This window comes from Phoenix dactylifera, chromosome 2, assembly GCF_051530095.1.
Source record: "Phoenix dactylifera cultivar Ajwa chromosome 2, Ajwa_hap1_PhDact_Kaust_v1.1, whole genome shotgun sequence".
Taxonomy (NCBI): Eukaryota; Viridiplantae; Streptophyta; class Magnoliopsida; order Arecales; family Arecaceae; genus Phoenix; species Phoenix dactylifera.
Window position 1 is genome coordinate 52,480,609 of NC_143191.1, and position 27,440 is coordinate 52,508,048.

Genomic DNA, 27,440 nt, shown 5'->3' on the forward strand with positions numbered 1-27,440 from the left:
AACCATCAAGCCAAGCTATTGATTGGTGTTTTTTATTTTCTTTCTTAAGAAAGCAAAACACCCATTGCAACAGCAATTATTAGCAATTTTACAAATAATAATTGCTTTGTTAAATAAACTATTGTTTTTAAGCAGACATGGAGATTTTGATCCAAAAATTGTATAATACTTGGGTGAATGGTGGAAAGATCAAATCAACAAGAATTTTGTTAATATATTTCATAAGTTAACTCCAAATATAACATCATAATGATTATTAGTTTGAATCAACCTGTGGATTCGGGTCAAAACAAATGAGCTCTAGTTTGGAGGTGGTCGCCAACCAAAACCATTTAATAACGGGAAAACGCCGTCCACCGCATCCGTCTCATCTTTTACTGCATCCGACTCGGTCTCACTCGCCGGCCCGTCCACGATCCCCACCAATTTAACCACCCCATCCAAGTGCCCCCACAATTTATTCATTGCGAACGTGAAGATCCACCGTCCATATTGTAATGATCGAGCATCTTCTACCGTCTGTAGGGTTCTTGATAGCGATGTTCAGTCGGTGATGAAGTCGGTGGGAAAATGAACGACAGATTTTATTTCTCATATAAAATGTTATGCGGACAATTGGATGGGATGACACCTCCGGAGCCCCATATTCGAAAACACGCGATAGAAGGCCGAAGCTTCGGAGGCCCCGAGTAAGAGCGAGAGAGAGATTTTGCGCAAAGCAAGGTGGAGACGAGGCACAGATTCTCTGGTCAGAGTTCTAGGGTTTGTAAAGGCGTTGGATTGGATCGAATCGAGGGAGGAATTCTCTACGTTCGCGGTCGGATTTGGGGGTTTCTGAGGGCTAGGGCATGAGAGGATGGGCCTCGGGGAATCGGAAAAAGGGGACGGGGGCAAGGAAGGAGCGATAATGGTCGCCTGCTCGATCTGCCTCGAGACCGTGATGAGTGAGGGTGATCGGTCCACTGCCAGACTGCAATGCGGACACCAATTCCACCTAGGTCCGTACCAGAGAACAATTGCCCTTATTTTATTTCTTGTTTCTCATTGAATATTTGGTTTTTTAGCCGGCAGGTTCTATATTTGGTAAAAATTTGTCATTTTTCTAGAATATGTTATATAAAGATTAGATTTTTGCCTGATTGCACTCCTTATAACTCTGGTCGAGAGCTGATAAATTTATACTAGTAGAAGTCTTTTGCAATATTTATCTCCCATTAGGGCAACGTAAAATATCATGGATTTAAGGACTTTACGGACACATGAGTTGCCATGCATTAGCTCATGTTTCTGCACCTCTTTCTGTAATGGGAAGTCATGCTTCTTATTTTGATGAAGCTTTGAGTGGGAAACCTTTTGTGAGGTTTCAGGAATTTATTGAGGGTGTTTGCAGTGAAATCGTTGATAGTTGTCAAAGCATGTGCCTATTTTTTTTTTGGAAGATGCTGACAATGATCAGACTGCTATAGGCTATATGATCAGGATCCGCAAATAAGATGCTTGCAGCAGTTGTCAAATCATGCTTCCTCTGCTACTGTTGTTTCTATAAAGCACCAACAAGGGTCAGATAATTATAGTCTCTATTTTTGAGACTGATATATTAGCAAATTTGTTAGCTGTTGTGGCTATGCGGCTGCATTTAAATTTTAATCCGAAATTGTAGAACCAAAACTTTAATGCCAGTGGGTGAAAAATACACAAGAAACATCCGATGTACATTAATTATTATGGATTGACCAATAAATTTCTAGCATTTGAATTTTTTTAATTCTAATTGTAATATATGATAAGAAAAGCATACTGTCAGAAAAGGCTAGATCATACTCCAATATAATATCTGTACCAGTAAATTTCTAACAGATTTGGAAATTGCCTTTCTTTTTACACATCAAAGAGGTCTGCTTCTGATGGTTTTGCTATACTATCTATTAGATACTGGCATGTGCAATGTGCATTGCTTTATTTAATTAGGAACATTTGATGGATGGTGGAAATCTCATAATTACTACTTTCATTTATATCATTTCTTAGAAAATAGTATATGTGGTGGTATTTTTGCTAGAAGAAGAATGACTTAAAAGGGATTTGAGGAAATAACAAGCCTTGCTGTGGGATTCAAGAAGATCTTAGGCCTTACGGTGATTGTATGTGTTTTTCTTTTTAAAATTAGCTTCTCTGTTTAAATATAGATCCTGGCTAACCTTGCAAGGTTCCTCTCGCATGCAGTTATGTGTCGTACATTGAATTCCCAGTATGGACTATGGTAGACAATGCCCATAGATTTTTCTCTATATGATGGTATAGCCCATTCTCTGAGAATAATACCAGGAAGATATTGGCAAAGGAGCTTTTTTTTTAATTTTTTAGGGGATGAAGCACAAAGGAGCAAGAATTTTGTAATGAAATTAGCATTGCATGAGAAAGCACAACTTTGTGAAGGGAAAGTTGCTGATTTAGAGAAAGCAGGTTTGGATAAGTTTGTAGACTTCAATCTTCTTCTTACTTCGGTTTCAGTACTCAGGTCCAACAAAATATGAAAAGAGTGCCTTTATTGGAATTTGTGCGAAAGGTGCTTAGTTGCCAAAATCATGAAGGTGTGAAAGTATGGGCATGTAGCTATTTTAGAAGCACTTTTAACAAGGAAATGCTTAGGAAGTCATGTTCAAGATTCCAAGGAGATTCTTAAGTGGATGTGTTACTCTGGGTAGAAGATTCTGACTACCAAGGAATGGTGAGAGGCTAAAGTTGGAAGGTGTTCCCGGATTGCAAGGTCAAAAATACTTTTTTAAATGTGCATGCTTGTGACCTAATATTAGAATGTTTGACCAAAAACTTGTGGAGCAAAGCTTTGGATGAGAAAGTTGCCCAACGTTGTCTCTTGTCAAATGCATAGCAACCTATCTTTTTGTTTATTTCATCTCTTTTTAAAGCCTTTTTATTGTGGCTAAGCTCAACACTTGAGTAGACAAAGCAAGTTATTCTAGCTGGAAGAGGTGTGGGGCGTTAAGTATTGAGATCCACCCTGTCAAATCAGCCAAAGTTCCCCTCAAGCTTATTATGAGGGGTATGGATTGGTTAAATCAGGTATGCTTTGCACAAGTAATTTGGTAGATGGAATGCCTTGAATGGAAGTATATAAGGAAAAAGAAACATAGTAGAAGTCAGAGTCTATCTGTGAAAGATTAGAACCAAACTGATATTGTGGACTTATAAAATAGTCTTGGAGGGTGTATTTCAAAATGGGGTTCAATCATATTTCTAGAGGGCACAGAAATGTTTGATGGGGTAGTATTTTTGCTGTCCAGATCGTGAACTTTTGGCTATCCAACCTAACGTTTGTTATAGTAGCTGAATCTACCTACTGCTTACAATAATTTTCTTATAATACACCATGTTAATATTGAAGAGAGCTTACTCTCACTGACACTTAAGTATAAGAATGAACATCCAAAAAATCCAGAGCCATTTTGGAGTCCCCACTGCTCACTGGTAGTGTTGCAAATTGGTTGGCTAGACCGTTGACCCATACTGCCCCCAACCTGGTCATGCTCAGTTTGATTACTTGTTTTGAACCTGTGGGCTGGGCTTGGGTCTAAAATATGACTGATCTGAATAACCAGGTCCTTCCTAATTCTAAGACACAGACTAACCGCATTTAAAATTGGTCAAATATTATTTAGCGAAAACTGGCCTGGCTCAGCAAGATGTAATGACAATAATAGATCTTGCATAGAAAAGAATAACTAATTTGATCATGGGAGGGTAATATCTTTATGTGTGCTTTAAGTTATGTTTTTGCATACAAACTCACCAATTCTTTAATCTATTTTACTTCCATCTTGAGAAAAGAAAAAAGTTTGACCACAATAAAAAAAGGTCACCTAGAATAGGATGTCAAAATTTTCTCCTGAGGTTGAGTATTAAGTGTTTCTTGCCTACATAGGTTGCTTTGGTATACCATCTAACGGAGTTGGTTTGCAGGCTTTGAAAAGAATTGAAATGAAAGTAGAGTACTTGATCTGTGGAGGTGACTTTGTGTGGAGATGTACCCATTTTAGTTTTGTCATCGATTTGCGTTACATGGGGTGGATGTTATTCCTTCTTATTAAAAGTCTGATGAGCTGATAAATCTTGTTCACAATTATTATATTCACAACTTATTTGGAACATGGTGGATTACCTTCTTTTCTTCTCGACCTTATTCTTTTTATCCCTAGGCAACCACCTCTTTTTTAATTTTGCCTTTCTTTAGCCATCCATTTCTACATATACAATGGGAGCTTTTGGGGGCAATTCCATGCATTGGGCCATTCATTCCTATATAATCATTATAATGTCATCCAACAATTAGCGCATTTGTCCCTGATAAAGAGGGAGACAAGGAACCAAAGTCTAAGTCATTTCCTCCCCTAAGTCAAAAAACTGCCTTCGAGATCATTCTATCCCTTTCTCTATTATATAGATATCTCACTTTAATAAGTGCATCTATCTTGGTTCTAGTGCTGCTCTCTCTCTATGTTATCCAGCAAAGGCGGAATATTATTTACCATTCTACATTAATGAGGAAAAAAAAATCAAATCGGGCCACAACCATCCATCTCAAAGATTGATGAGTTTACAATCATTTATCTAATAATCCTTTAATCCTGCCTCTCAGATGAATCGTGTGCTCATACATGCTGAATGCTAATAAGCGTAGCTACAAAAGAATAAGTTCCTATTATCCAAGGCTTGTCTTGATGATACCTTTCTATAAGGTGCTATGTTGGCTATCAATACAAACTTTTCCAAATTCTTATTCACAAATTCCTTTTTGTATATATAGGACTTCTCTTCATTTCATTGTCTTGAACACATGTATAAGCCCTTGTCCTAGTAGGGCTTCTTAATTCTTTGTTATGCCATCTCTTTATAACTTCATCTTTATTTGGTGGGATGTTTCTTATTCCTTGATCTAACCTTAAGCCTACGGCCCATTCACTTCGTCATTGTCATCCTGGGTTCTTAGATTCTCTTTATCCTAGCATTATGGAGCCACTCAAGTCTCAGAAAACATGCCTTGACTATGCCTCACCCCAGATGTACCTCCTGACTTCATACATTTGGCTCCACGTCTTTGAGATATATCTCCGCCCATCTCTATTTTTGCTAGATAAAAAAGAGAAGTAATTTGAACATTGTTTTTGGATGAAAAGCACATGAGTAATCATATCCAAAGTTGATTAGGTATGTTATAAATTGATTTTTTGATTGACTATGATGGGAGTGCATGGCCTGGTAGTTGACTTGTTAATTCTGCAAGTTGAGTTTGGTCACTTTGGTGTGGTTTTACCTATGGGGGGACCTTTACTCGACATAATGTATTGTTGGTTGTTCACTCCAAATTGAGGTGGAATCAATTATGATTTTTATTATTCATGAATATGAAGAAATTATGGTCATGTATATAGGCTTGGTTATTTAGCTGTTGAGATGAGACATTGGGAGTGGTATATTGCTTCTAGATGTTTCATAATAAGGAAAAAGTTGGTATCCATGGATTCTTATATAATTAAAGTTCAGTATATTGTGGAGATGCTTTAAGGAGTGAGCTATCATGAATCCATGACAATGATAACTATTTAACACCATAGGAACTGAAGTTTTGTGTTTTTTATTTGTGTGGGTAACTGGAGCTTAGCTGAGATCATGAAGAGATTAGCTTGTGATAATGCTCCAAGAAGGTCTGATGGGGACATCAGAGCTGATCATCCGTCCATCTAGTCCACCATTTTTATTTTGATTCTATTTTTTTGTTTTATTTTTGGACTTGTTTGCATTTTCATTGTTGTAGGGCTTTATTTGTGTTATTTGCGCTTTATTGGAATTATTTTTGTGTAAGGGGTTCTGTGTTTATTTTTTTGTTTGGGCCCTATATATAGGGGACCCTTATTGTGATTAGGATTTAATGAAACTGAATTAAGATTTCTTCCCCCACGTTCCTCTCTCCTCTCTCTTCCCTCTCCTTCTCTTCTCCTTTCTTCTTCCTGCGTCTCTATAACCTCTACTTCCTTCCCCTTCCCTTCTTCTTCCTCCTCCTCTTCCCCTGCAGTTGTCCGTCATCAGCTTGGTATCAGAGTAGGCCGCCTTTGCCCCTGCTGCCAAAGCCACGATCCAGATTCTCTTCTCTTCCTCGGTTCCCACCAACAACCAGAACAGCCCCCCTTCTCTCTATCAGTTCTGTTCATCAGAAGAAAGAAAGGGTCCCACTTTTTCTCTCTCGGTTCTCACTAGGAGAAGGCGACAAAACCCCCTTTGCTGGTTCCTCCCGGTTCCCGTGGTCACTCGTCACTGCGCTCGCAGCCTCGCTCGCCTCCACCTTGCAGCGCCGCCTCGCCGTCGGCCCGCCAACCGAAGATGCTGCAACCCCACGAGAGCCCGCCGCCCTGGTGTCAACTGCACGACACTCGGTATGACGGGAAAGCCATCGGCCGCACCTCTATGACCATTGCCGGTGGCTGGATCCGAAGGAGCAACGCCACCGCTCCTTCCCATCGCCGCCCCGCCACCTCTTCAACTGCTGCAGCCCTCTCGTGCAGCCGTCGGCCCCGGTCCTAGATCCCTGGCCGCTGTCAGCGTCATGAAGTTCGGAGCGCTCTTCCGAAACTATCGGGGGGTTGGAGAAAACCAGCCTAACGGGTAAGCCCCAGACCCGTTAACCCGAGTCCCTCAGCCCGGATCCGTTTCAAAAAAAAAGGCGCACGTGATTTACACGTGACATACCCATAACGGGTATCGGGTCGGGTCAAATCCGATAATCCGGATCCTAACAGATCCGAGTTAAAAAAAGAGAAAAAAAAAAGAAAAAAAAGAAAAGAAAAAAAAGAGAGAAAAAACAAAGTACCTGTCATCGTCTTCTCCAGTCGCCGTAGCGCCCTCGCCCCGCCGTCCTCGCCGTGCCGCCGTGCTCACCGTCTTCCTCGAGATCTCCACCACCTCCGCGTTTTCGCCTCGCCGCTTCACCGCCTCCACCGTTCGCAAATCCGTTCCGCCCCTCTACGATCACCCGCCGTCGCCGCTTTTCACCTTCCCCTCGCTCGCCGCCCGAAATCTTTCGCCGCACCCCGCCCATCCCCCAGTCTACCGCACCGCGCTGCCTTTGTCGCCGCTTCCGCCTTCCCCAGCGCCGCATCCTCCCTTCCTCCTCTGTCTTCTCCGGTCCCCCACCCCCCCAAAAATCCCTTCCCTCCCATTTGACCACCCCAAGGGTTTCGGTTTCGGTTGAAACATTTGGCTCCAGATCCCGGCCCTACAACTCCCTCCTTTCTTTCACGGACCGCCTCTGTCATCAGGGCCAAGCCCACTTTCAGCCCCTCTCCTCTTCAAAGGCCCAATCATCCGATTCCACACCACACCAGGCCGCCCTATATTCTCATCCGTGGGCCCATCAGGCCCAGACCGCCACTTTCCTACCCTTCGGCTCATTGGCCCAAGTCACTCATCCCTTCTTCAGGCCTACAGCCCACTGCCCCTCTTTTTTCTGCAAACAGGCCACTGTCATCAGGCTCGTCACATCTTTTCAGAGTTACAGAGATCAGACCTGCCGAGTTGCTGTGTTGAGAACCAATTGGAGCCATTTCGAGAGTTCATCTACCGCAGCCGTGCCCTTGATCGTCGCCCCAGCCTCCGAGTAATTCTGGTCGTCCGCTTCACGACAAGTGATAGGTTTTCACTTGTCTTGGGCTTGTTCATTTAATTATGTTCTAGTTCTCTTGCATGATAGCCATATTCTTGAAACTTACTTTTGCTATCAAAATTCAGAACATAGAACCCCTACTCTCAAACCCATCTTATTCGCCATTTTAAAATCTAGACATTAAATTAGCACACCCTAGCAACTGAATGTTCCTCAATATTCTTCGATCATATTGATTTAGGATCAGAGCAACTGTACTACTTGATTGCAATCTACTTGATTGCAGCCCAACCTATCGGTTTGGCCGCACCACCTATAGTCCTTCCCCATTCTCCTAGGAACCAAATCCAATACTCTAGGTGTCAATAATTCGGCCATATAGCATCTCAATATTCCATTAAGACCTACCTGATTACTGAACCAGAAGCTGAAAACCAAGAGGCCGAATATGTCGAAGAAGTCTGTGAACCAAATATAGAAGATTATGTAGAAGACTTTGGAGACGAACACACCGGATTGGAATTTGTCCAGAATGATCCTCAAAAGAAAACTGTTGACCTAAGTACAAACATACTTCACATTACTACTTCGAAAGAGGTAGTAAAAGATATTGAGGGTCAGTCTCCTGTGTTGGCACATGTGGCTAAAGCTATCAATGAGGAACCCAACCTTGACCATTCTCCTATGATAGCTCCCCTTCTAGAGGAGTTTCATTCTGTAATTCCTGATGATCTTTCGGATGCACTTCCTCCGATGTGTTATATCCATCACGCAATTGAGTTAGTCCTTCGAGCACCTCTGCCTACCCTTCCTTATTATGGGCTCAATCCAAATGCATGCGCTGAGTTGAAACATCAAGTTGACGAACTATTCACAAGAGGGTATGATTGTGAGAGCCTAAGCCCCTATACTGTGTCTACACTCCTCAACCCCACAAAAGATAGTTTTTGAAGGATGTGCGTTGATAGCTGTGCCATCAACAAACTCACGGTTAAGTAGCGCTTTTCCATTCCTAGGCTAAACGACCTTTTAGATTCTGTCTGGTGCCACGATCTTTTCTAAGATTTATTTGAAGATTTGGTACCACAAGATTTGGATTCGTCCCGAATGCCCATGGCCAGATGTCATTATGGATTTCGTGTTTGGACTTCCATATACTTCTACGAATCACGATTTCATTTTTGTGGTTGTGAACTGATTTTCAAAGATGGCTCACTTTTTTTCTGTTCTAAGACTTCTGATGCTTCTAGAATTGCCAAACTTTCGATGAAGTCGTTAGATTCCCTGTGCCTCCAAAATCTATTATGTCTGAAGGGATGCTGATAGGTACCAAATTATAATTTTCTTTTGCCTATCATCCTCAAACCGGCAGCCAGATTGAAGTTGTCAACCGTAGCCTTAGAAGCCTGTTAAAATGTCTGGTAAGTGAACATGCTAGGATCTGGGATTTAGTGTTACCGACCATTGAGTTTGCATATAATAGTTCGGTCAGTAAGTCCATAAGCATGAGTCCATTTGATGTGGTGCATGGTTGCAAACCTAGGCTGCCCATAGACCTGATCCCCATGTCTCATCAGTATAGTGTCTGAGTCTGCACAGTTATACGCATTGCACCGACATTCATTGCATCAAGAAATCAGCAAATGCATTCACTTCAATATCTTAAAATATAAATTTCTTGCTGATTTACACGAATATTATAAAGAGCTAAGTGAAAGAGGTTACGTCATGATAAGAATTAGGCTTGAACGACTTTTTTCGAAAATGTTCAAGAAATTGCAAGCTTGTAGTGCGGAACCGTTCAAAGTCCTATGGAAAATTAATTCGATTACATATGCTGTGGATCTTCCTGATGACTATGGAATTAGTGCGACATTTAATATTAAAATTTTAATCCCTTATAAAAAGACAACAATTATTCATTTTGACCCCTTTGTTGACACACTTGCCCTTGTTGATCACCCTGACCCATTACCTGCTGTTGAGCCACCACCTTACAAATTTCATGCACGCAGAGAATAAATAGAACATATATTAGATGAGCAGGTTATGTCAACCAGGAACGGTGGTTACCAACGTTATCTTGTTCGGTGGAAGGGCCGACCAAAGTCTGATGTGACGTAGATCTCCAGAGCTGAGTTGCAGCACCTTGATCCCGATCTTCTGGAGCAGTACAACAGCCGACCCAATCTGCACTCGACGAGGTCGAGTTTTTTTCCATTCGGAAGGAGTTGATGGGGACATCAGAGCTGATCATCCGTCCGTCAGTCCATTTTTATTTTGATTCTATTTTTTTGTTTTATTTTTGGGCTTGTTTACATTTTTATTGTTGTAGGGCTTTATTTGTGTTATTTTGGGCTTTATTGAGGATTATTTTTATGTAAGGGGTTCTATGTTAATTTTCTTGTTTGGGCCCTATATATAGGAGACCATCATTGTGATTAGGGTTTAATGAAAGTGAACTAAGATTTCTTCCCCCACGTTCTTTCTCTCCTCAAACCTCCCTCTTCTCTTCTCCTCTCTTCTTTTTGCGTCTCTATAACCTCTTCTTCCTCCTCTTTCCCTCCAGTTGTCCGTCATCAACTTGGTATCAGAGTAGGCCGACTTTGCCCCTGCTGCCAAAGCCACGATCCAGATTCTCTTCTCTCCCTCGGCTCCCACCAACAACCAGAACCGCCCCCCTCTCTCTGTCAATTCTGTTGATCAGAAGAAAGAAAGGGTCCCACTTTTTCTCTCTCGGTTCTCACCAGGAGAAGGGGACAAAACCCCCTTTGCTGGTTCCTTCCGGTTCCCATGGTCACCCGTCACTGTGCCCGTAGCCTCGCTCGCCTCCACCTCGCAGCGCCGCCTCGTCGTCGGCCCACCAACTGAAGACGTTGCAACCCCACGAGAGCCCGCCGCCCTGGTGTCAACTACACGACACTCAGTCTCACGGGAAAGCCACCGGCCGCACCTCTGTGACCACCGCCCGTGGTCAGATCCGAAGGAGCAACGCCATCGCTCCTTCCCGTCGCTGCCTCGCCACCTCTTCAGCCGCTGCAACCCTCTCGTGCAGCCGTCGCCCCCAGTCCTAGATCCCCGGCTGCCGTCAGCGTCATGAAGTTCGGAGCGCTCTTCCGAAACTATCAGGGGGTTGGAGAAAACCAGCCTAACGGGTAAGCCCCAGACTCGTTAACCCGAGTCCCTCGGCTCGGATCCGTTTCAAAAAAAAAGCGCAGGTGATTTACACGTGACAAACCTGTAACGGGTATCGGGTCGTGTCAAACCCGATACTCCGGATCCTAACGGATCCGAGTTAAAAAAAATAGAAAAAAAAAGAAAAGAAAAAAAAAGAGAAAAAACAAAGTACCTGTCATCGTCTTCTCCAGTCGCCGCAGCGCCCTCGCCCCGCCGTCCTCGCCGTGTCGCCTTGCTCACCGTCTTCCTCGAGATCTCCACCACCTCCGCATTTTCGCCTCACCGCTTCACCGCCTTCGTCGTTCGCAGCGCCATTCCGCCCCTCTGCAACCACCCGCCGTCGCCGCTTCCCACCTTCCCCTCGCTTGCCGCCCCAAATCTTTCGCCGCACCCCGCCCGTCCCTCACTCTGCCGCACCACGCCGCCTCTATCACCGCTTCTGCCTTCCCCAGCGCCGCATCCCCCCTTCCTCCTTCATCTTCTCCGGTCACCCCCCCCCTCAAGTCCCTTCCCTCCCATTTGACCACCCCAAGGGTTTCGGTTGAAACCCTTGGCTCCAGATCCCGACCCCACAACTCCCCCCCTCTTTCTTTCACGGACCGCCTCTGTCATCAGGGTCGAGCCCGCTTTCACCCCCACTCCTCTTCAAAGGCCCAATCGTCCGATTCCACACCACACCAGGCCACCCCATATTCTCATCCGTGGGCCCATCAGGCCCACACCGCCAGTTCCTACCCTTCGGCCCACTGGCCCAAGTCACCCATCCTTTCATCAGGCCCACAGCCCGCTGCCCCTTTTTTTTCTGCAAACGGGCCACTGTCATCAAGCCCGTCACATCTTTTCAGAGTTACCGAGATCAGACCTGCCGAGTTGCTGTGTTAAGAACCAATTGGAGCCATTTTGAGAGTTCATCAGCCGCAACTGTGTCCCTGATCGTCGCCCCAGCCTCCGAGTAATTCTGGTCGTCCGCTTCACAACAAGTGATAGGTTTCCACTTTTCTTGGGCTTGTTCATTTAATTATGTTCTAGTTCTCTTGCATGATAGCCATATTCTTGAAACTTACTTTTGCTATCAAAATTCAGAACATAGAACCCCTACTCTCAAACCCATCCTATTCGCCATTTTAAAATCTAGATATTAAATTAGCACACCCTAGCAACTGAATGTTCCTCAACATTCTTCGATCATATTGATTTAGGATCAGAGCAACTGTACTACTTGATTGCAATCTAATTTCGTAAATTGAATAATCTTAATCCTTAATTCCGAATAACCGAGGTAAAAATCAGCAACATTTAAAGTTTAAGTTATTCTAATGAAAACTTGCTGATCTCTAAAATCATAGTAGATTGTATTAGTAGGTTGTCCTATATCAAATTTGGTTCTGCATCATATTTTTTAGGGTTTCATTAGTAACATTGCATTTTACATCATCATACATAGTGTTATCATTACATATCAACACATGGTGATAAGGAGTACCAAGCCGACCAACCTAAAGTCTCCTTAGCTACCATGGATTTTGAAGTCCTGAAATTTCTCATGGACCAGTTCGCTGCCATACAAGCTCAAAGGAAAGAAATCAAACAAGAGGTCTGTGAGCTCATGCGAAATGTTAGGACCCTTAAACCACCAACCCTCGTTGCAGCCCAACCTAAAATCAGTTTGGCCGCTCCACCTATAGTTCGTCCTCATTCCTCTAGGAACCAAACCCAATGCTCTAGGTGTCAATAATTCGGCCGCATAGCGTCTCAATGTTCCATTAAGACCTACCTGTTTACTGAACCAGAAGCTGGAAACCAAGAGACCGAATATGTCGAAAAAGTCTATGAACCAGACATAGAAGATTATGTAGAAGACTTTGAAGACGAATCCACCGGATTTGAATTTGTCCAGAATGATCTTCAAAAGAAAACTGTTGACCTAAGTACAAACATACCATTTCACATTACTACTTCGAAAGAGGTAGTAAAAGATTTCGAGGGTCAGTCTCCTGTGTTGGCACATGTGGCTAAAGCTATCAATGAGGAATCCAACCTTGACCATTCTCATGTGATGGCTCCCATTCTAGAGGGGTTTCATTCTGTAATCTCTGATGATTTCCCGGATGCACTTCCTTCGATGTGTTATATCCGTCACGCAATTGAGTTAGTCCTCTGAGCACCTTTGCCTACCCTTCCTTATCATAGGCTCAACCTAAATGCATGCGCTGAGTTGAAACATCAACTTGACGAACTCTTCGCAAGAGGGTATGATTGTGAGAGCCTAAGCCCCTATACTGTGTTTGCACTCCTCAACCCCACAAAAGATAGTTCTTGAAGGATGTGCATTGATAGCCATGCCATCAACAAACTCACAGTTAAGTATCGCTTTTCCATTTCTAGGCTAAACAACCTTGTAGATTCTGTTTGGTGCCACGATCTTTTCTAAGATTGATTTGAAGAGTTGGTACCACCACAAAAGATAGTTCTTTAAGGATGTGCGTTGATAGCCGTGCCATCAACAAACTCACGGTTAAGTATCGCTTTTCCATTCCTAGGCTAAACGACCTTTTAGATTCTATTTGGTGCCACGATCTTTTCTAAGATTGATTTGAAGAGTTGGTACCACCACAAAAGATAGTTCTTGAAGAATGTGCATTGATAGCCGTGCCATCAACAAACTCATGGTTAAGTATCGCTTTCCATTCCTAGGCTAAACGATCTTTTAGATTCTGTCGGGTGCCACGATCTTTTCTAAGATTGATTTGAAGAGTTGGTGCTATTAGATTCGGATTTGTTCCGAATGCCCATGGCTAGATGTCATTATGGATTTCGTGTTAGGGCTTCCACATACTTCTACTAAGCACGATTTTATTTTTGTGGTTGTGAACCGATTTTTAAAGATGGCTCATTTTGTTTCTTGTTCTAAGACTTCTGATGTTTCTAGAATTGCCAAACTTTATTTCAATGAAGTCGTTAGACCCCCTGACCCTCCAAAATCTATTGTCTAATAGGGATGCTGATAGGCACCAAACTAAAATTTTCTTCTGCTTATCATCCTCAAACCGGCAGCCAGACTGAAGTTATCAACCGTAGCCTTAGAAACCTGTTAAAATGTCTGTTAGGTGAACATGCTAGGACCTGGAATTTAGTGTTACCGACCACTGAGTTTGCATATAATAGTTCGCTCAATAAGTCCATAGGCATGAGTCCAATCGATGTGGTGCATGGTTGCAAACCTAGGCAGTCCATAGACCTGATTTCCATGTCTCATTAGTATAGAGTGTCTGAGTCTGCACAGTTATTCGCATTGCGCCCACATTCATTGCATCAAGAAATCAGCAAATGCATTCACTTTAATAACTTAAAATATAAATTTTTTGTTGATTTACGCGAACGTTATAAAGAGCTAAGTGAAAGAGGTTACGTTATGATAAAAATTAGGCTTGAACAACTTTCTTCGGAAACGTTCAAGAAATTGCAAGCTTGTAGCGCGGAACCGTTCAAAGTCCTATGGAAAATTAATTCGAATACATATGCTGTGGATCTTCCTGATGACTATGGAATTAGTGTGATATTTAATATTAAAGATTTAATCTCCTACAAAAAGACAACAATTATTCATTCTGACCCCTTTGTTGACACATCTGCCCTTTTTGATCACCCTGACCCATTACCTACTCTTGAGCCACCACTTTCCAAATTTTATGCACTCAAAGAATAAATATAATATATATTAGATGAGCAGGTTATGTTAACCAGGAACGGTGGTTACCAACGTTACCTTGTTCGGTGGAAAGGCCGACCAAAGTCTGACGTGACGTCGATCTCCAGAGCTGAGTTGCAGCGTCTTGATCCCGATCTCTTGGAGCAATACGACAACCAGCCCGATTTGTACTCGACGAGGTCGAGTTTTTTCCATCCGGAAGGAGTTGATGGGGACATCAGAGCTGATCATCCGCCCATCTAGTCCAACATTTTTATTTTGATTATATTTTTTTGTTTTATTTTTGGGCTTGTTTACATTTTTATTGTTGTAGGGCTTTATTTGTGTTATTTTGGGCTTTATTGGAAATTATTTTTGTGTAAGGGGTTCTGTGTTAATTTTCTTGTTTGGGCCCTATATATATGGGACCCTCATTGTGATTAGGGTTTAATGAAAGTGAATTAAGATTTCTTCCCCCACGTTCCTTCTATCCTCTCTCTTCCCTCTCCTCTTCTCCTCTCCTCCTCTCTTCTTTCTGCGTCTCTATAACCTCTTCTTTCTTCCCTTTCCCTTCTTCTTCCTCCTCCTCTTCCCCTGCAGTTGTCCGTCATCAAGGTCTAGAGCAAAACTTAGACTTTGTGGTTAATGTATAACATGCTTAAAGCATGCTCCATGAAACATGTTAAAGGATGATCTTAGATGAATTGATGAAGATTGTGAAGGATCGATGACAGTGATAGGTGGAATTTGGATATGACTATCAGCACTAAAAATATATCTTTGATGAATTATGAATGTCGAGACAGGCATGAAACCAACCCCAAGTTCCTAGTTACATTGCTATTTTTTCCCTTGAATTTGATTAAGTCCTCGCAAGCAGAGAAAACAGAAGAAATTTTATTAAAGGTTCCAATTTAGATTTGACTTAATGTCTCAAAGATATCAACTATATCCCAAATGTTTTTTATGGAATAATTATAATTTTGTTCTGGTCCAATGTGTATTCACCTAATGTAAAATTTTCTGTACACATTATTTTTCAATAATAAAGTAGTTCAGTACACAATATCAATCACAAGGTTTGAAAGTTTACATTATGTTCGAATAGTACAATAAGTTGGACTCCTTTGACTTGTCATTTGTCATGGGTTTTAAAACTGGCTATCATGTTCACCTGTTGGCTGCTATTCCTCTTTCATGTATATATTGCATGAACTTGTGTGCAGTTAATGTAATGTTAAAAAATATTTACATAATTTAGAAACACTTCCAACAATGTACAATTATCTGATTACTCATTGCTGTTTCTTTAACAAATTGTTCAGATTGTATTGGCTCTGCATTTAATGCCAAAGGGGTTATGCAATGCCCAAATTGTCGAAAAGTCGAGAATGGCAATTGGCTATATGCAAGCAGTTCACGCCCATTGCCAGAGCTGAGCATGGATGACTGGGCACATGATGAAGACCTCTATGAACTTAGTTATTCAGAAATGGTACAGTGACGGATCGATTTATTTGTTTTCTATGATTATATAGTGTAGTCATGTACTTATTTATATATGTTGCTTTTCTTTCCATAGCATTAAAGATGTTTCTTTTTTCTGTTCTGTTCTTTGACCGTCACAGAGTTTTCTTATTCATTAGATTTGGTGCCCATTAATTGCTTACTTGTTCTATTTATTTATTTTTATTGTTTGCCCATTGGTGCACAGTCTGTGAAAACTTCAGAGATTTCAACTAAATGCAATAACTAACTTTTAAGATACTTATAGTTGTCCAAACACTCATCATTAAAAGTATTAGGTTTTATTTTTCCATTTCTCTTTCCTGTCGTTCTGCTATAACTGTGTTTTGATAGTATCAAAATTTTCTTCCTGCTTTAATTATTCTCATTTTGACGATTTCCTAATGATTAAGGGAAAATGTTGTTTGGTCTGCTCGGACATGTCTGATGATTTCCTAATGATAAATGAGGTTGATTTTGAGTAGAAGGGTATACAGAGGGCTAAGTCAAAGAAACCTTGCTTAGGAGTTGCAAGATTGGCAACCAGATTTTTCAGCTCAATTTGCTGCTTCATCCCAAATTCACACTCTCATTCCTGCACCCACTTCATGACACTTCCCTTCTTTCTTAAATTATCTTCTGTTACTTCATCTGTTCTATTAGATCAGCCTTTTTTGATGATAAACTTTTGTCTGACCAATTCTTTTTGATTGCCTGAGTCATGTGTTTCTTTAAAATGTGAAAATGAGTAGATTCTTTTAGTTTATTGCAATTAATATTATTATGCTTTCTGGACACTTAATTTTTTATGTGAGGTTCTCTTCCTCATGTTGCTTTCTCACCCTCTCCCTAATCTACTAACTAAAGTCATGAGTTTTGATTTGATAAGGACTCATGACACTCAAATCAGATGGACTACAGCTATATTCTTACCCTCTTCTGGGTGCTTTATGATTTGAACAGCATGTTATATGCTGCTTAAAGCTTTCTCAATAGTTTTGTTTCTTTCAGGATACACCATGCTGTGCATGTACTGTTAGTATTGTCTGCTGCTGTTTACTTTCTTTAGGACTGCAGTTTGATTCTCTATTTTCATCTTTGCTTTGTTGTTTAAATGCAATGTTTGAGCATGACTCTCTAGACAACGTTTTGCAGATGGCTCTTTCTGTGTTATTGTCATTGATATAAATATCATAACATAAATTGATGTCCCTGGTGCATATTTGAAGTGCTTCTAACTAGCAATTCCTTCCACGTATATGTATTCCCAACATTGCAGTATTCCCATTATATCTTGCATTCATTACTTGGCCTGCGAGTATGCTGACAAGCATGCTGTCTGTTGCTTTCTTTTTATCTTTGTAGGACAGTTGTATGTTACTCAAATTAAAGGTCTCTATTATCATATAGTTGAAGAAACAATGCTGTTTTAGTCATCTTTCATGTTAGTAACTATATCAGGAAAAGTGCATGCAGCTAAGCTTCAATTTTTCCAACTAATTTGTTAAGTATCATGTTCGGGCTTTTTTCTAAAAATCTCTTCCATTCTTGGAAAAATGTTCTTAAGTGTTTATAAGGGTTCTTACTGACAGTTGTATCCTTGGGATAATCCCCAAATATAGCAGAATCTTGTAACATTTGATTTCTTAATTTGATTTCTTCTTTTAATCTGTTTATGCAGCCATTTGGAGTTCATTGGTGCCCATTTAGCAGATTAGCGCAGGCTGCATCATCATTTGAGTAAGTGTAATATATTTCTGTACAAGGATTAGTTCAGTTCCTTCCCCTTACCTTTCTGGAAACATAAATTTTTTTTGATGGAATCACTTCTCTGCTTTTATGGAGGCATTGCTGCTAGCTGAAAACATATGAAATATAGTTGGATCTGGTATGTATAAATATCTGAAAGATTATGAAATGTAAGCATGCTTCTGTTGAAGCTTTAAGATATGCTTCTCTGGCAATTATTCTTAAGGACGACATGGTTATCTATTGTAAAGGTTGCCCCTAGGAAACTTCTTGTTAGCTATGTACATATATCAACTCGAGGAACTAGATTTTGCTTTGCTGGTGTATCAATTGTTTTCAATCTTGTGTTAATGCATTCTTTCCTTCCCGTGTCTTCTTGAATACTCCTGGCAAAGCAGACTTTTTATGTCCAGTGAAGATGATGCTACTTTTTGTTTGTTTTCCGGTTACTAAATCAATGGTTTTGTTGTTTATGCACCTGGTGATGTCGATTAAAATAATTATGTTACTTGATGTCTTAATTTGAAAATTAATTGTGACAAAGGATAATTGGTCTTGAGACTTCAGAATGTTCCTTAAACATCAATTTCCATGCATGCATAATTAAGAACTCTGTTTGTTTTTCATTATTACATTGTGACATCTAACGCCTTGCTAATAACTTTTAATCAACTATATATCTTCTGCTAGTACATACACTGAAAAACCTCCTCTCTGACTTGAACAATTAATGCATCTAAAACCAATATAGAGAGAATGGCTCAAAGCTGTGGTGCCAGCCTATTGCCATTGAGATATGTCCTGATGATGCTTAGATGCTAGCTAAAAGAATAAGACTCAATTGTACAACTAATCGATATTCGATTAATATAGAATCAAAAAATCCAGGATATCAAAAATATGTCTTTTGGTAGTTGGTTAGTGCTAAGATTCTCTTTCTTGGTCCAATCTTCCCATTTGTTGGTTGGTGCTAAGATTTTGGTAGTTGGTTAGTTCCAGTCCTTCTCAAATCCCTATTTATTCTATTTACTTGCATGCGTAGATGGTACAGTAGCTAGACCTTTATTGTCATAATAGCTAAGCATCAAGATGTCCTGAAATGCCTGACACTAGTTTTTTTTTTTAAAAAAAAAAAGAGCATGAGAATGTGTTTGTATAGAGCAAGGAAATCCATAAGTACATACACACACATTGATATGAAGTAAAATTTCAGGCAGGATAACACCAAGTAAATATTTTGGCACTTCACTTGGAGTGTGTTGATGCATTAAAACAATCATGTGTGGCACCTCCAAATGTGGAGAACTAAAATGCCTTCCAGTAGGGAGTTACATCTCAATACATTATGTCAAGCTTCAACACCTCAGGTTGCCTTAAGTAGAACAATGCATTTAAAAAATGGCAAGGGGATGTCTTGCTATGCTGTGTCCAAAAGTATTGGCACTCCTAAATCTCTAAACAATAAGTTTTCCTGGTTGTGTAGCGCATGCCAACACGTACAAGTCAAATACTTACCATGTCAATAAACAAAATGAGAGAGCCTTGCTTCTTTTACTGGATCTTCATTTTCAAATAAATTTGTAACGCTTCATGACAATTCTGAGATATGAATATAATTTAATTGGTATTTATGGTGCTGAGGTTTATAGGTGTTGTGAGATTGAAATCTTTCACCTTGATATACGTGTTCTTGCTTGGTCTTAATAATTGATATTGACTATAGGATGATATGTTTTTTCTTGGCATTGTTTCCCACTCCATTGACTTTTTTCTTTTCAGGGAAGGGGAATCTTCTCCACATATTTCTTGTAAGTTTATACTTTTTCTGAAAATGATTAATTGTGTATGATTGTGGAGTATAGGAGTAAGTATCATATCAAAATATTCTGCTTTGCAGTCCAGGATCTTTTGGGACATCAAGCCATCTTTACAGAGCATCCAGCTGCTTCATCAGCAGCTCATCCATGCCCATATGTGGCTTACTTGCAGCCACTCCAACCTTCATCTTCCTCAAGTTCCCATGTTTCATCTGAAAGTCCTATTGATGGTCCTGGATATCACCATCACTGGAGTCACATTCCCAGGCCGACAGATGTCCAGATTGTTCACACACTACCTCCCATTGATCTCCAGTATCATAGTTGGGAACAGCATTCTCAGTCATATTCCCCACCTAACAGCCATATCAGTGGTGCTGATCAGGCTTCAGCTTCTTCTCCAACAATGAGAGCTGCAAGGCTTGATTCTGATGGTCTACCGAGGGCAGGGCCTTTTGTCCATCCCTTTATTCTTGGCCACGGGTAAGTGATCTCGAGTTCAAATAATGGAATATTATCCTAATTATATTTTGTTTTCTATTACAGCAATGTCCATAGATTTTTGTAATCTCCAGTGATGCACAATAATAACGTTAGTTCTCAAAATGCAATTCCTTGACAAAGGTTTTAAGCCATCCCACTTTCTGTTCTATTTGCAGCTTATGTTGGCCAATCATTCTGCTTTTTGATCACCTTCTTTTCCTGTATCCATCACATTTATGTTTGAGAATTGGCTCCTAAGGTTTCGCATCCATCGATTTTCCTCTGAGCATTCTAAATTCAGTGAACTTATCAGCTCTGTATAATTTCATACCTCTTAAAGAGCAGCATCCCACCAATGCTGATTCTGCTTGTAGTCTCTTAGTACTAGAATGTCACTTGCTTTGCATCGCTATCTAATGTCTTGGTTGGCATTATCCCTGCTTCTATGAGATTCAGCAACATAACATGAAAACAGAAGTGTCCTTTTTTTGTGTGTAAGATATCCTGGTCTCTGATGATGCTGACTGATATTTGCCTCAATTTTTACCCCAGATCTGGTTCTAGGGGTAGATCCCCCAGTTCTTTTGTTCCCTCGCCAGTTCCACCATATCTCAGAGCTCGTGGCGCTGTTCATGATCATCAAAATTCCCAAAGCATACATGGAACCATCTTCACAGGCATACAGCGATCGGGAGGTTCGAGGGGTTTGGCTACCTTAGCTCCAACACCGGTCTCTCTGACGGATCAGGCTGGCTTTTACCTGCTCCCTTCTGCAGGTCAATCAGGTCACAATCTAATAGATGCTGAGAACACTGCAGGGCACCACTTATATACTTCGTGGGAAAGGGACCGATTTGTTCCATATCAATTATTTCCTGTGGACAGGGAATCAGGATGGTGGGGACCTTATATGCAATCTACTGGTGCATCAGATTCCAGTCACAGGGCAGGTCTGTGGCCCCGGGTAGGCTCTGAGAGGTCATCATCCCGAGGCTGGTCGTAGAGCTCGTCTTATCAGCCTATGCATGTCACTTGAATGCAGTCCTTCATATGATGGCGAAGTTCATGACATGCTGCAGAAGCAGTGCTTTAAACTGAAAATGACTTTTTTATAAGGCTGGGTTGCCTCTTAGAACTGAGACTCCAAACGATCTTTTGGAAGTAATTCAGCTGAAAACCTGTTTATAACTCTGTAGGGGCTATGACATTATTTATGCTTGGAGATTGCTGGGATGATTTTGGGAGAGGTGGGCAGGTTTTAATTACTTCTGTTGAATCTGTCCCAGTGATAAAAATCAGGAATGTCATCCTAAAATCCCTTGTCTAAAAAAAAGAAGGGAATCATACTGCTCTTTGAAATCTTTTTAAAAAACGCTTAGCTCCTGTCAGTTCATATTTGGCTGAGTTTTTGCCTTATTCAAAGGATGGACTGATTGATTGTTTTAGTTTCAATCTGTAGCTACTTTTTTGAATTGGTATTGTCTCCCAATGAGGTTACCTACTTCAAGCTGGAAAGTCTTTTATTAGAGAGATCTGACCAATACCTTCTGGCAACCTATAGGTTGACAGGGATGCCTCATGTTTGCTTAGGCTGCTCAGAAATTAAAAGTCTGCAATTGCATAAATACTTCTTCAGCATGCTTGACAAGAGTTCGATGGACAATGGGGTTCGAATATCTCTAATCCTCCAAACTTTGATGATTGCAAGATTTGAACATATACGTCGTATATAACCATCACATTACTAATGCAGTATGCAACATTTCACGCCATACTCATAAAAAGAACCACTTCGGTTTGGTATTCATTGCAAAGACTTGGTGAAAATCCGGCAAGCCACACTTCTGATAACCGAGCAGGTCAATACTATAGCTGATGGAAACTTGATTGCTTAGGTTGGGTTATTGAAACACTATATATAATTACTTAGGTTGCACCTGACCATGTAGAATAGAATTGTCCAGCATCCAACTTGTTCTCTATACATGATATCAAAATTTTATGTTCTACAGAAGACCGATTAGCTCTCTTATGTCAACCCTACAAAGTTGATGCTCAACTTGTGAATTTATTGGTAAACAATAAAAAATCTCAGATCAGAGGTTATCTCTACTGTTGCAACAAGGACTTTTGCAACTTTTGTCATACTATTGCTTTGTAACTGAACTTTTTAATGACTAAATCATCCTTTATAAAGTTTTTCTACAATCAAAAAGTCTTTGATAAGCATACAAAGTGTGATGGAATTAAATGCCACATTCGTCAATATTTAAGAACCATTCTGACCTTTAAAAAAAAATGGAAAATATCTTAAACTGCATTTGGTTACTGGTTCAATAGTAGATAACTTGAATTTTTTTGATTAACCAACTGAATACCACCCAAACAGTAGTGGACAAATGCATTTGTTCAACGAGGGTGAAATAATATCAGCAATTAAGAGCACTAACAAAAGGAGAATAGAAAACAACTAGTTTGCTTCGACGAAAGCTTTGAGAATCGTGCGTGATTGGCGATGGCATAGAAGGCCAAGGCGAGCAAGACGGTGGGCAGCGCTGCAGCAGGTGGGAGCCGGGATCCACCGATGAGGGGGGAGGAGATGAGTGGTAGGGCGAGGCCTGACGGCTGGGTCACGCACCCCATTTTGGAGGCAGAGGTGGAGAAGCTCTGGTGTATCTTCTTGGCAATCCTCGAGCAACCAGAGGAGCCGATCAAGGCTTTGCAAAGAGAGTGGGAGGATCGGGCGGTGGTGGTCTACAACTTGGGATGCCGAGTGCCGGAGAAGTGGGTGGCCTGGGATGTTGCCCTCTTGGGGAAGACGAAGGCCGAGGAGAAAGCAATTTTCCTCGCCAACGGCTTCCTTGTCCTCTGCTTTAAATCGACGGCTGACCGAGACGAGTTTTGACCGGCGGGCCATGGGTGGTGGCGGGCCAATTGCCGGTCATGGAGTCGTGTGCTCCTAATTCCATGCCGGGACTGGACGCCATGAAAAGACGGTGGTCTAGATCCACTTGTCTCGGCTCCCAGTGCAGTATTGGTCTAGCAAGATGATCCTTCGAATCGTGACGGTGGTGGGTCAACCGCTCATCGTTGACAGGATCACGGACCAGCAGAAAGTCATGAGATTTGCCATGGTGAAGGTGGCCATCGACACCACCGTGTCGTTGCTTCCCGGCATCCAAATTAGAGGGAAGGCGAGAATGCTCTGGTAGCCCTTCGTCTACGAAAACATGCCTGATTTCTGCTACCGTTGCGGGTGGATAGGGCATGCGGAGGCGTCCTGCAGGCTTCCGACACAGCGTTGGAGGGGCTGGAGCAGATACCTATGGTGGTGGAGATCGGCAATGACCTATGGAAGCCGGACTCCAGCTCAGGCGAGGAGACCCGACGACTGATCTTCGGCCCGTGGTTAGCATCCATGCGGATCCGACCGCCACGAGCTACGAAGGGTCCGCCGCAACCGAGGAAGACAACTAAGTTTATGCCTGAGTCGTCTTCTTTGAGGCTACAGTCTCCGCCCATCCGCCTGAGCTCCCTTAGCTTGTCGCCGAACTCAGACGATTGGCAGAAATCGATGAAGGTGGCTCGACGTCGTTCCCCACCCAAGGACCAGTCGACAGGCGAGGGTGGTGACTTAGGCTCCGATTTCGGATCGACACTAGGTGGTGGCCGAGTCGGGTCAGGCTTTGATCCATTGTCGGACCTGGGAGACTTGGCAAGCGATGCAGATGGCAGTGGTCGGTTGGGGTGCGGCCGGCCTAGAGGTCCACATGTCGGAAGTGGCCAAGGTTCGTCTAACAGACGACCCAAAGCTCGACGTCCGATTCCATCAGGTGGAGGAGAGCACGATCAGACGAGTTATGGTTGACTTGTTCAGGTCTAGGTTGACAGAGGACAATGACTCAAATGTGACTGCCTATCTTCTGCGGCTGGATTTCGAAGTTGGGGCAGCAGAGAATGCAGCCTTAATTAGAGCTATGTCGGAGTTGAAGGTGTGAAAGGCTGTTTGGGCTCGGGCGGAGGACAAAACCCTAGGGTCGGACGGTTTTCCCCTCTTCTTTTTGAGGAGGTACTGGTGCATTATTGAGAGGGTAGTGGTGGAGGCAGTTTAGTTGTTTTTTAATTGGCATTAATGGCTGGCGACTGGATGACAACCTTCGTCACCCGGATCCCGAAGCACCTAGATGAGGCGGAGCCCAGCCACTATAAGCCCATCAGTCTTTGCACTACCCTTTACAAGGTGGTGATCAAGATTCTAGTGGACAGGATGAAGCCCTTGCTATACAGTCTCATCTATCAGGAGCAAAGGCTTAAGGCTTTTGTGAGAGGGCAGAGCATCACCGACAATGTCCTGATTGCCCAGAAAATGATATGGGACCTACAGCGGGCCCCAAGGCAGCAGTGCTATATGGCGGTGAAGCTAGATATGAAAAGGGCCTACGATAGGGTCTGCTGATGCTTTCTTGATGAGAGCACAAAAGTGCGATCTAACTACCAATTAACTTAGCCTAATACTAGCAAAATAATGATAAATAATATGTGTTAACATTTGCATGATTAAATATTTTATCCTTAGCATTTATTATAATTTTTATCATTATTTTATATAAATTCATCCAAAAAGAATGCATCTTCCCAGCTGCAGAACAGAGTCCATGACTCTTCTTCCGCTTCCCAGCCTGCCAGTCACCTAGCTCCATAGGTGTCCGGATCAGCTTCTCTTCCGCATCCAACCCAGCTTCTTCCCAGCCATCACTGCATCCCAATCGTCTGCGAATCGTCCGCCACCAACATCTCCCAGCCGTGTCCACCTCTTCCCCTGTTTCTTCCCAAAACAGAGCATCTGAGTTGCAGCGCCCCCCCCCCCCCCCCCCCCCCCCCCCCCCCCCCCATCCGTGGATCAGATCAAGCGCCTTCCGCGTGTGGATTAGCTTCCGAGCTTTTCTCCCATTGATTTAGCAGCCGTCAGTGATTTAGCAGCCGTCAGTTTCCTCCGAGAGTCCTCCCAACGTCCTCCAGAGTCCGTTGCATTTCAGCTTCAACTACCATCTTCCGGCAATCCAGCAGTTCGGGTCCACATTCCGCATCCAAGCATCCATTGGCGATCGAGAGAGTCCAAGTTCACCGTGTGCATCCTCCGCTTAATCTTCCCAGCGTCCACGTCATCCTGTGATTTGTTAGGAAATTTGTTAGATAAAGTTGGAGGGGATAGAGTCGAGAAACAACCAGGGCTGTCGAGTCGAATGGAAATAGGGTGCCGAACAGCCTATTGCTCTCATTCGAGAGGAGCTCTCTTTTTTGGTAATTTCTTCTACCGGGAAAAAAAAAAAAGTGAGAAAGAGAGAGGAAGATGATCGGCTAAAGTCCTAGGTGATGCATGAAGGAAGATCCTTTGATGTACCGAGTTCATGATGTAAATTCTACTCCTTTGCTTTATACGATTTATCTTTTTGATTATGCCATGATTTTTATATGTTGAAAATTCTTTTATGATTTATGCTTATTGATACATGTCTTCCTCGATTATTTGATTCATCGTTGACGTTATAAGGTACGTTGAATACTTAGAAAGAGAATTCGTGTTATCAAGAACATACTCCATAATTAAATTTTATCTGCTTATAATTTTAAAAAAAACAAAAAATCATAGAATTTATCACATGAATTTGATATTATCAAAAGAGATTCTAGATCCCTACACCATCTTAATCTATCCAAACTTCAATTCTCTATTTACTGATTTATTTTATGCTTGCAAAAACATCATCTTAATCCACAAATTTATTGAATTAATTAATCTAAAATTATACTAAATAATCTCATATATATTTCGTTCCACGAGGATTCGACCTCGGACTCCCGAGAATTTACTACTTGTACGATTCTCCTATACTTGGGAGATTAGTTTCGCGAAAGCATTTTTGCGAACGCGTCATTCCTCACGCGTGCATTAGAGAGTTTTGGCTTCCATGAGACCTAAATTGCCTGAGTTCTAGGCTGTATGGAGGAGCCGTCCTCCATCCAGGTCAATAGGACGTTGTCACCTTTCTTTCGTTCCACTATCGAGCTTTACCAGGGTTGTTCTTTGTCTCCTTATTTATTCATTATCTATGCTGATGTGCTTTCTCGCGCCCTGCGAACTGCTTGTCGGGTGCAGGAGTTGGACGCTTATGTTCCAACCCCAATGCCCAACCGATCTCTCACCTTCTTTTTGCAAACGAGTGCCTCCTCCTGGTCAGGACGAGAACGATGGATGCATTGGCCCTCAGAGGGGTATTGGAGGACTACTATGAGGCATCAAGATATAGAGTGAATATTCACAAGTCTACTATTGTGTTAGTCCGAAGATGGAGTTGTGGGTGAGGCAGAAGATCAGAGGGTTTCTTGGCATAAAGAAGCACGATGGACCTTGGAGCTACTTGGGCGCCCCCAACACAGGGAGAAGGCTACGGGTGACAAAATGCTTCAGCTTGTTACAGCATATCCAAAAGCGGTCGGAGGGTTAGAGAGGCGGCCTCGTTATCCATGATAAGCAGATTGACACCGATCAGGTCAATCCTGAACTCCATGTCTGCATACCTCATATCCAACACTAAAGTTCCAAAGACTATGCCGATAAGAATTGAGCGGCTTCTTCGAAATTTTCTCTGAGGATCCTATAGTGGCAGTCACGATATGCATCTGCTAGCTTGGAAAACAACCTGTCAACTAACCTGCGAGAAAAGTCTAAAGGTAGAGAGTCCTCTAGTGAGGTAAGAGGTGTGATTGCTCGACATGCAGTAAAATTTGTTCGAGCTACAGTGTTTTTAGAGTCAGGTGATGACAACCCGATACGGCCCGGCACAAATTGATGGGGCATTTCAGAGTAGCCAGAGGTGTTCTTATCTTTGACAAGAGATCTGCATATATGTGCCCACTGCCTTCGCTAACTCCAAGTGACTGATCGGTAAGGAAGAACCCTTAGGTGGACTCACTCTCGATGAGCCTCATATCGACTATGAACAATGACAAAGCCATGGACGGCCTTTGGGTTTATGATCTTCTCTTCCCGAAGGGAGAAAGGTTAGACACCAACCGAATCAGTCAGCTGTTTGAGGGAGCATCTTGTAGAGGGTTTTGAATTCTACTCAAACCAGAAATCTTCTAGTAAAGGTAGAATCTTGAAGTTCATGCCAAAATCTCCTGATATTCTCTCTCTCCCCATCCATGGGGATTGGAGAACCTAAAAAATCTGGATTGGCTTCGAGATTTTAGGCAAAGCTTACGGCAGACCAATGCCATCGCGCCTCAGGAAGTTGCCGGCCATCCATACGCCAAAGGCAGTCTGAGGTTCCGCGCCCCTCGGAGT

General features: G+C 42.2%; 1 protein-coding gene across 2 annotated transcripts; it reads left to right on the forward strand.

The window, feature by feature from the left end:
• Positions 1–360: 360 nt before the first annotated feature.
• Positions 361–21,544, forward strand: LOC120105563 (E3 ubiquitin-protein ligase IPI1). 2 transcript variants are annotated; one of them, XM_039118139.3, is made up of 7 exons: positions 622–998; positions 15,863–16,032; positions 17,725–17,783; positions 19,572–19,600; positions 19,690–20,092; positions 20,645–20,877; positions 20,978–21,544. In XM_039118139.3, exons 1-7 carry the CDS (start codon positions 857–859, stop codon positions 21,058–21,060), a joined length of 1,119 nt encoding a protein of 372 aa, XP_038974067.1. In that variant the 5' UTR covers positions 622–856; the 3' UTR covers positions 21,061–21,544. The 2 variants fall into 2 exon arrangements, with proteins under 2 accessions (XP_038974066.1, XP_038974067.1); XM_039118138.3 differs by having other exon boundaries at positions 361–998; positions 20,645–21,544.
• Positions 21,545–27,440: the final 5,896 nt, after the last annotated feature.

Bases quoted from the DNA above. Each gene is read 5' to 3' on its own strand.
- LOC120105563 (XM_039118138.3), top strand. From the start codon at position 857: ATGGGCCTCGGGGAATCGGAAAAAGGGGACGGGGGCAAGGAAGGAGCG. The intron at 17,784-19,571 runs GTAAGTGTAATA...TTTTCTTTTCAG, and splicing joins CAGGCTGCATCATCATTTGA to GGAAGGGGAATCTTCTCCAC. The intron at 20,093-20,644 runs GTAAGTGATCTC...TTTTTACCCCAG, and splicing joins CCCTTTATTCTTGGCCACGG to ATCTGGTTCTAGGGGTAGAT.